Below are 10,164 nucleotides of genomic sequence, written 5' to 3'. Positions count from 1 at the left end.
TATATCCAGTGAAATTATTAGTTACCTGAAATTATTCAGTTTTTTGGACAGGGAAACCCTGCATATATCGGTATCGGTTGATATCGGTTGATATCGTTATCGGAAATTAAGAGTTGGACAATATCGGAATATCGGTATCGGTAAAAAAGCCAATATCGAGCATCCCTACTTCTAAATGCTGTCATTTTTATCTTCTTGGCCTGCTTGCCAGCTAGAGCAAGCTAGAGCATCACACGTGAAGAAATGAGGAAAAGCAGTTGGAGCGTGCGAGACAGCGACTCGTCAGATTTGATTAAAAACAGAAGAAAAAAAGATCTATTGCTTGATTCAGAATAATTTGATCATGGATGAAAAAAACATTCAATGCGAATGGTTTATTTGAATTTCAAGGACTTTTTAAGTGGGTTGGTTTCAAGGAATCCCAGGCCTAGACTTATTAGGGTAAATAATCAAACACTTTAAGCACTTCAAGGACCTTGTGCAAACCCTGAGTAGGAATGAGGGGAGAATGACAGAAATACAGTAGGAATGAAGGGAGAATGACATAAATACAGTAGGAATGAGGGGATGACAGAAATACAGTAGGAATGAAGGGAGAATGACAAAAATACAGTAGGAATGAAGGGAGAATGACAAAAATACAGTAGGAATGAAGGGAGAATGACAGAAATACAGTAGGAATGAAGGGAGAATGACAGAAATACAGTAGGAATGAAGGGAGAATGACAGAAATACAGTAGGAATGAAGGGGAAATGACAGAAATACAGTAGGAATGAAGGGAGAATGACATAAATACAGTAGGAATGAAGGGAGAATGACATAAATACAGTAGGAATTAAGGGAGATGACAGAAATACAGTAGGAATGAAGGGAGGTGACAGACATACAGTAGGAATGAAGGGATAATGACATAAATACAGTAGGAATGAAGGGAGATGACAGACATACAGTAGGAATGAAGGTTGATGACAGACATACAGTAGGAATGAAGGGATAATGACATAAATACAGTAGGAATGAAGGGAGATGACATACATACAGTAGAAATGAAGGGAGATGACAGAAATACAGTAAGAATGAAGGGAGAATGACAGAAATACAGTATTTCAAGGTATACCAGTGAGGATTCTCACAAAAGGCAAATTTTTACAATATCATTGTCAATGACATGTATGTCAAATATAAACACATATAAAATGGAATGAACCTTTTCCATAACATAAAAAAGGAAACAAATATCAAAGTGAGAAATAACGCGCATCGCCAAGTATCGTTAGACCATCGCCATATAACCAGCGCTAGCGGAAGAAGAGTCGGACGTTTATAAAATGGCTACATTCCACCTTCAAAACCGCTCTCAAAGAGCACCTACGGGAGGCTGCAATTCGAAACGGGCCCCGGTAAATGTCCAAACCCCCCCCCCCCCACCCAACCCCCCCCAATGTACAGTTTCCTCCCCCTCAAATGTATCTATTCCCTTATAGAAACTCTGTCTGTAAATAAACAGTACTGTATATTTGTATATCTTGTATGTTATAAATGTCTTGATGAAACAGTACTGTTTATCTGTATGTCGTGTATGTCATAAATGTTGATGATGAATTGAAAACGGGGGACCCTGATGTAAACAAGACGAAAGTCTTTCTCTGGTCTGCATCTCCTTAACAATTGTGTGTATTGAGCCGTACTGTATTGTACCCATTCTGCAATCTGTTAATAACATGTTAATAACATTGGCGATCAATCAATCAATCGATCAATACATACCCGTGTGAGGGTCGACGCTGAACATGCCGTGCTCGTTCCCGCTGACGAGGGCGTAGGAGATCTCCCCGTTGGCCTCGATGTCCCGGCTGGCCGCCTGAACCCGCAGCGCCTGCGTGCCCACGGCCACGTCCTCGGGCAGGGTGGCCACGTACTCGCGGTGCTCGAACACCGGCGGGTTGTCGTTGATGTCCAACACGGAGACCACCACCTGGCAGAGCGAGGAGAGGCGCCGCGGGGAGCCCCGGTCGCTGGCGCGCGCCCGGAGCTCGTACACCGCCTGCACCTCGCGGTCCAGGGGCCGCTCCAGGCTCACCACGCCGGTGCGCTCGTCGATGGAGAAGTAGCCGTCCGCGGAGTCGGCCAGCGAGTAGAGGATGTCGCCGTTTAAACCTGGGAGGACAGAGTTAAGTGACGTTAAGACACTTTTGTTTTATTCGCTGGTGTTTATGTTGATGTATGTCACCGCGTGGCGTCTCGCAGGAAACCTCTCCAGTTCTATTTTAATCCTTTCACTGCCACACGACAAAGGGTTAACCCTTTCACAACCACACTACAGACGGTTAACCCGTGCACTGCCACACTACCAAAGGGTTAACCCTTTCACAGCGACAATACAGCACGTTAACCCTTTCACTGCCACACGACAAAGTGTTAACCCTTTCACAACCACACTACATAATGTTAACCCTTTCACTATCACACTGCCAAAGGGTTAATCCTTTCACAACCACACTACAGAAGGTTAATCCTTTCACTGCCACACGACAAATGGTAATTACGTTCAAAGTAATGGACCGCATGGCATCTTGCACGATACCTCTCCAGTTCTTGATTTTAACACGTCCATTTTTCACGGGCCTCCCATAAACAAGCGAGGCAAACATCTTATCCACGCCATTCTCATAACTCATCTCTCCTCCCACTAGCAACTGGCTCCCAACAACAAGACACAGACAAATCACAATGATAATCATAATGCCTCTTTATGCCGGTGGCCCCCATTTAGAATACACCGTTATAATCTAATTTATCAGGTAAGTGTCCCCTCCTTCTGTGTATCTCATTAGTGATTTGGGGAAACTGCCAGCTGGAAGGCCTGCTTATATGGTCCCCCCCCCCCCCCCCCCCCCATTCCCTTTATCAGGCTAGATTACTCTTGAGAGGGTTGCTTAATGGTGGTTAAGTGAATTGCACCACATTTAGCGATCAGCAATATTCATTTCTGCCACTAAATCATGCTCCTCTCACAACTAAAATCATGGGGGGGGGGGGGTTCTACCTGCTCAAACAAAGAAACAATGGTACAACAGTGATGGCTTTGTTGTACAGTAAAGCCTGAAAGACTGAACATCTTCAAGGTTTAATGCAAGTAACTGGCGTACCAGAAGACGTTTGCATAGTAGTGTAACAATATATCGAGCAGTACAGATTAAACCCATTCCATGTCCCTGAATTGTGAGACAAAAAGGACAAGGACGCGTTGAGACACCGACAGTGTGTGAGAACGACACAGAAGTCAACCACAATCACACAAGTGCGTGGGTTTACGAGACAAGACAAGAAACGGGCAAAGGAGAAACAGAAAGACTATATATACTCATTATACTGGCATAACGTATCACACAGACACAAGGACACAGTCTGGGTTAATTTATCTGTCTGGTTCTTAGCACAATGATGACACCTGCCAAGGCCACTGCAGCCGGCCAATGGGTCCAAGGGAGGTGAGCACCGGAAATCATCCAATCACGCAGGAAGGCAGACAGCATAGTGATAAGCAGCCGTGGCAGAGAACAGAAGAATGAGTCAACATAGACAAGAGAGTCGAATAGTACTTCTTCATTTTCAATAGTACTATACTTCATCAGATAATATATTTAGCATTTAGCATTTTTTGATTATATATTAGATTAGATTATTGGATTATTAGATTATATATTGCATATATTTAGTATTTCGTTTTTTTTTCAGATTATATATTAGATTAGATTTAGATTATTGGATTATTATTAGATTATATATTGTAACTATTTATTGTAGGGCAAATATAACCTTGTTGCCCATATGCACATGTCCAGAGTTAATTATATTGATTTGTTATATTGTTTACACAGCTTTTTTTACTACCTGTACCTCCCCTCCCCCTCCCCCATGTTGCTATGATGCCTGCATTTCCCCAAGGGTATCAATAAAGGAATATCTTATCTTATTTCAGTGATGTTTGAGTTGCATAGGAAAAATACGTACATTTCTCAGGTCATTGCACGCCTCGCATCCCTCGCTTCGCAGCTGATAATCAGTATGTGTGTAACGTCAGAGCGTGACTCTGTGCATACTGATGATGATCAGCTGCGAAGCGAGGTGAATGACCTGTGCCTGGCCTATAACGCTTATTCCTCATTAAAAATAGCTCTCTGCGTGTGTGTGTGTGTGTGTGTGTGTGTGTGTGTGTGGGTGTGAAGGTGAGGCTATCGCAGTTGCACTTGAAGCACACGTAATGAACATAACACTGTACAGACACAACGCATACCATTTTTACATATTGAAGTGTGCTTGATAACTACAGCAGATACGTGGGGGGGGGGGGAATGCAGATTCAATCATCTCCTCCTCGCTCAGTCTGCATAGCGTTAACTCTAGATAATCTCTGCCCTCGGCTTCAGCCTCGTTTCCCGACCCCTCCTTCCAGTAACCTCATCATTGATGTTCAAATTGGGAGGTGAATTTCAGCCTCTGGGAGGAAATGTCTCAACACCCTTCACCTTCTCCTTGCGCCGTGCGACATTTCAGTCTGAGCGACGCATTCATTCTGTCAAACTGTCAGTTCACCTGAAGGGGTGGAAGGCAGGAGAGAGAGCGAGAGAAAGAGAGAGAGAGGGGGGGGGTAGAGAGAGTTTTCTGGAAGTGAACCGGCTACCGTGGTTCTCTAAACTAGAATGCCCCTGTGCCCCGGCTAAACTGAGGGAGTAATTAGGAGTGGCAAGTGCAAGCCCAAAGATAAATGGTCCAGGAGTTGTAATAACAGTTACGCCGGCAGGGTTTCAATACTCCGTCTTCTCCATTAGCGAAAAGTTTCTTTCCCCAAAGTTGTTATTTCATGGCAGTTGCTCCCCACTTGGGCCCGAGACGTGCTGAAATAAATAAAAGGAAAACCGGCGAAGCAGTTTGTCGCTCGTGGCTCAACACCAGGCGAATAGAAAAATTGCTATCGGGGGCCGTTTGAGAATTCAGTGCTCGAGGAGAAAAGAATTTCATTAGAGTGTAATGGAGCTTTTAATTTGAAGGGTTGATCATTCATGAAATCCCCACGTCCTCTATCCCCCCCCCCCCCCCCATCTCATCGTTTAGCGCGACGGGAATCTAAAATGGAAAGATAATCACCGCTGTGCTGCGAGTCACCACTGTAGCCAGTTTAACTGTAGAAAACAATGGTGTAATGACTTCTCAGCATTCTCCCGTTTCCTCCGACTTCTCCACTGCCCCGTGTCTGACCTCGTTATTCATCAAATGAAAAGTATGTGGGTGCTATGTCATTTCTTTCAAATGAATACGTCGCTTTGCCATACCAGGATAGGGCTTCCGGTATTTACAAACAAAAGCTTTTAAAAAAGTTACACGGAAACACTCTTCAGCGGCAGAGACGTTTCAATCGAATCAAATCAATCAAATGTGGAAAGTCGTGGTTTTGGGGTTTCCGTGGTGTTTAACCCTTAAGGCCCTCCCATAGTCGAGCAGAACGTACGCGGAACGGACTCCGCGGAGGTCCGCGCGGACTCCAAGTGCGAAGCTCCAATTTTCTCAATCTTTCAATTTTTTACTATCGCTAATCGTCATCCATTCCAATTCATATACATTTTGGACCATGTCTTTTTTCATCATCTGAAGAAACGTGAGAAGATCCATTTGAGCAGCACTAAGCACTAGGGATGGGAATAGGTTGGTTTTATTGATACCAATACCGTTATTGATTCTGCTAATCGGCCCGTTTTTTTTTATTTATTCCTGATACATTTTCTGTGTGGGAAAACGTGATAGATTATGCGTGGCATGCGGCAGCCCTGGATAGTTAGCTATCACGACAGACCACTTGGAACCTGGACAGCGGATAGTTGGCCCTCAGAATAACCGTTATGCACATCCATAGTACCAATTGTATGATTTGTTGTGTTTTCAGCCTTATCAACCCTTCATCTGGCATTCTGTGAAATCTCTCTGCGTTGTGTTTGTAGTCATTTGTTGGTTGATGGCAATCTTACTGGCTGTCACACACTGTATCACCCCATCGATACATCCGTAAACAGAAGAATTAACACTGGAAACGTGATTTCTTTCCTTGATGGTTATGTTTATTTTCATAAACAAAAGGTCTCGTACAAAACTAAACAAATTGAAATTCTTTGAAAGGTGAAGAAACTAGATTAATAATTCTATCTCTCTCTTGATGGTTGCGGCCTAGCTCCCTAGCCGAAGCCTGTCCTGTTAGCCGGAGCTAGCTATCGCCCTTCCCCCTCCCAACCCTTGCAGAGAGTTGGGAGCTCTGTCGGTGTGATCCGTCTCGCCGTCGCCACCACGTCTGTCTCAACCCGGAAGAACACACAGCTAAGTATATTTCCCTAGCAACGGCTGTTAGCCATAGCAACGCCCAATCTCTCGTTACTAAGCGATGCCAGCCGCTGTAACCTCTGACCCGATATAGAGGTTGCCTACGGCTTTAAATGAACACTCTCTCTCCTGTCTTATCTGCTTACAGGCCCTGTCTGTGACTCTCAGGCTATGGTTAGACTAGTGTATTCCTGGCGTTTTTTTTATACGTTTTTGACGACGTTTCATGTCCTATCTACACAGAAATGCGTTTTTTGGCGTTTTTTTTTGGATACGGCTGAAACGCAAAATTGTGTTTGCGTTTGGAGATACGCAAAAAAAACGAGTCGACAACAGCGTGTAGTCAGCACGGAGCAGTTGTTGCGAAAACGCCCATGCGCAGTAGACTAGATACCATCTGCGTGCCCTTCCGGTGACAACAGTGTGTGTGTTTGGGACAGAGCTCCGTGTCCCAAATAGCTTCAGCTACCATGTGTTGTCAAGTTATTGTTATAAGGACCCCAGTCCAAGCTACAACAGTCTGCATTCCCTTAACAATTGTTTGTATTGAGCCGTATTGTATTGTACCCATATGCAATATGTTAAATAAAGTTTACATCCATTCATTCTGCTAGCATTACCGATTGCATGAGCAGCTGGCTAACGTGAGCTATCAGGATTCAGACCCTGTTACCTCAGAGTTCCTCTTTCAACTTAACAAGCATTAAACAAAATGGCCCAGTCATCTATTCACCTTTGTTTAATACACACAGCGTTGTCTCTAATGTTATCTAACTACTGATAGCTCGCGATATCATCAGTTTTGCTGCTGGCTAAGTAGCGTGAGCTAACGTTAGCTTCTAGCCACAATGCTATATTGTTATAATGGCATACTCCATTGACGTTAGCATGCAGCTAACAATGCTACCGATCGTTTTTTAGACTAAACTATCCGCTCTTGGTGGTCACTTGTGTTGATGTTAGTTTTGTTTCATCAACAAATGACAGGCAGAACACACAGTGAATGTATCCGTTTTGTTTATTGCACTTTTATTAGGCTTTGCTGAAAAAAGAATTGCTGCATTGAGTAAAATAGCAAGATGGTGGCGCGGCATAGGCGCCTGCCTTATTGACATTTTCTTTGCTGGAGCTTCCACCAGGAAGTGTATTGGCACATTCGTTCTGATTGGTTGAAATTGCCTTCATGTTTGCCACCTACTGCCACCTACTGCTTTGGCAGTGTACTACATCAGTGTGCTCGGCTGACAAAAACGAAAAAAAAACGAAAGTGTGACTCAGGCGCACGACGTCGCGGCGATACGCATAAGAAAACAATACGAAGATGATACGAAAGGTGTAACCTCAGCCTCAGTCTCCCGGTCTGTCCTCTCGTACAGTCTAACTTGAACACACACACGTACATGGGAGATGTCTGTCTCAGCGTTTATAGTTTAACAAGTTTAAACTAATATCTATAGGTTATAACCAAATGCAAATCATTGATTTCCTTCTAAATGGATTCCTACGGTAGTCTCATATGACACCAGCATCTTCACTCCAACATTAAAACTGAGCCCGCTACGGCGCTACAGCCTCTGAAAGACAGTAGAGGTGGGGACACTTTTGTGGACCAACCAACCAATCAACCAACCAACAGAGCAAGCTATACAGCAGCTGGTCACAGTCACAGTGAATAAACCAACCACTTCCAAATTAACAATAACATCTCCATATTGCCGTAGTAGGAGTATTAGCTTTTGGAAAAATATAAAAACTCCTCACCAGTGTCGACGTCGCTCGCCAGCAGCTTTGCCACAAACGTGCCGATCTCCGTGTTCTCAAAGACGGTGATGGTGTAGGGGTCAAAGGTGAACTGAGGCACGTTGTCGTTGACGTCTTCCACGGTGATCTGGACGTCCACCTCGCAGTAGCGCCCGCCTCCGTCCAGTGCTCGCACCTTGAACCTGTGCTCCTCCTGGTCCTCGCGGTCCAGAGGCTGCAGAGTCTTCAGCTCCCCTGAGGGCGGGAACAGGGAAGTGTGAGGAAGGCATAGACACTATACACACACACATACACACACTCATGCATTGATGCTTCAAGGTCGCCCTCTTTAAGTGGAGCAAAATTCGTAGAAGTGGTATGAGGATTGTCATCTGCCACCTACTCTGTGCTCTTTCGAAGAATAATAATAATAAATAAAAAAAAAAAAAACAATCTAGAAGCATTTTAACTGCGTGGGTGGGTTGGTGGAGAGGAGGAGGAGGGGCTGGTGGATGCAAGTTACTGGACACTTTTTTGTACGACAGCATAACCCAGTCTAGAGCTTTGAAAAGTAGCACTTTACTCACAGATGACTAAGTCTGGGGTGTGTGTGTATGTACTGTACATGTGTATGTACATGCACGTGCGTGCGATAGTGTATGTGTGTGCGTTGAGAGGAGAGACCACACCAACTCCCTCGCCTACTTAGTGACTGAAAACACATCCAAACAAGCTAACGGGTTTCGGGAAAGGAGCGGGGGGACTAAATAAGTAATTGAAGGAAGAGAGAGGAGAACAGAGAGAGAGAGAGAGAGAGAGAGAGAGAGAGAGAGAGAGAGAGAGAGAGAGTGATAGAGAGAGAGAGAGAGAGAGAGTGATAGAGAGAGAGAGAGAGAGAGAGAGAGAGAGAGAGAGAGAGAGAGAGAGAGAGAGAGAGAGAGAGAGAGAGAGAGTGATAGAGAGAGAGTGATAGAGAGAGATAGAGGGGGGGACAGATGAGTTGGCGGCTAAGAGCAGCTTAGCAGTGTCCTGGGATGCGAGGCCGCCAAACACCACCACAGCCTTTCTGGAAGATGCTGCGTCCCTCTCGGCTGTCCTCGTGGGCAATAATCGCACTTGTCGGTACGGAACGGAGAATCTCCCATACCCACTCCCATAACAGTAGCACGCGTGCAAGGAGCTCAACATTTAGGTCAGCCAGGAGACAGCTGGACAGTATCTTTTGACTTGCTTGTTTCTCTCAGCGCTGGTCAGTGGGGCGATCGAGAAAGCATCTGAACTAGACCGTTAAAGAGGGGCTTTCATACCGTGGCGCCAACTGCGGTTCCTTGCTCTGTTAGAAAATGCTACAGTACAAGCTATTTTTTTTTTTATTATAGTTGTTTTGCCTCCTGATTTTTCCGTTTAGTTTATTTTCCGTTTAGTTTATTTTCAAGTTGAGTCAATGATCAGTGGTTAACCCCTTAAGCCAGGGGTCAGCCACCTTTACTATCAAAAGAGCCATTTTGCCCCCTCCTGCACAAAATAAAATTAATCTGGAGCGGCAAAACCTATTTACCCTTAAAATGAAGATAACACAGTGTATAAAGTTTTATATATATTTATACTATATAGAGAGGGATTGGAATGTACTCAAAAGCTTATTTCTAGTATGTACCTATTGTTATTTTTCGTTCTGTCTCAAGTGTCGGAGAGGAGACGAGCAGAAATGACAGCTGGTACCAAATCCATTCCGAATAAGAGACAACGGACCCAGTACTTTGTTGGTATAGTGAAAATATGCCTACAAAAGTTAAATATCTTTGGAACCGTTTGTATCAAATTATATCTGAATCGGGAGATTATCTTGTCAAAATGTTAAGTGCATCTCTCGCATAAAGGCTGGCTGGAAGTGCGCATAGAATAAGGCATATATTATTGAAATTTGTTTTCTCTAACGAACGCATCTATTTCTATATTTAATATCGTTTAAATTCATATATACTCCAGTGCGGCGTCAGACAGAATAACTGTCTTTACTGGTGAGCTAGCATGACATGGCTGATATAAGAGTT

The 10,164-nt window shown here is 44.2% G+C and overlaps 1 protein-coding gene across 1 annotated transcript in view; it reads right to left on the bottom strand.

Moving 5' to 3' along the window:
- fat1a (FAT atypical cadherin 1a) overlaps window positions 1-10,164 on the bottom strand; it is a 136,312-nt gene that overhangs the window by 28,581 nt on the left and 97,567 nt on the right. The window contains 2 exon segments of the mRNA XM_084318023.1: window positions 1,769-2,158; window positions 8,132-8,365. Coding sequence (XP_084174149.1) covers window positions 1,769-2,158; window positions 8,132-8,365 — 624 coding nt within the window.

This window comes from Notolepis coatsorum, assembly GCF_963971535.1.
Source record: "Notolepis coatsorum genome assembly, chromosome: 7".
In the NCBI taxonomy this organism is placed as follows: domain Eukaryota; kingdom Metazoa; phylum Chordata; class Actinopteri; order Aulopiformes; family Paralepididae; genus Notolepis; species Notolepis coatsorum.
Note: the sequence above shows the minus strand (reverse complement) of the source record. Positions and strands in the feature narration are given on the sequence as shown.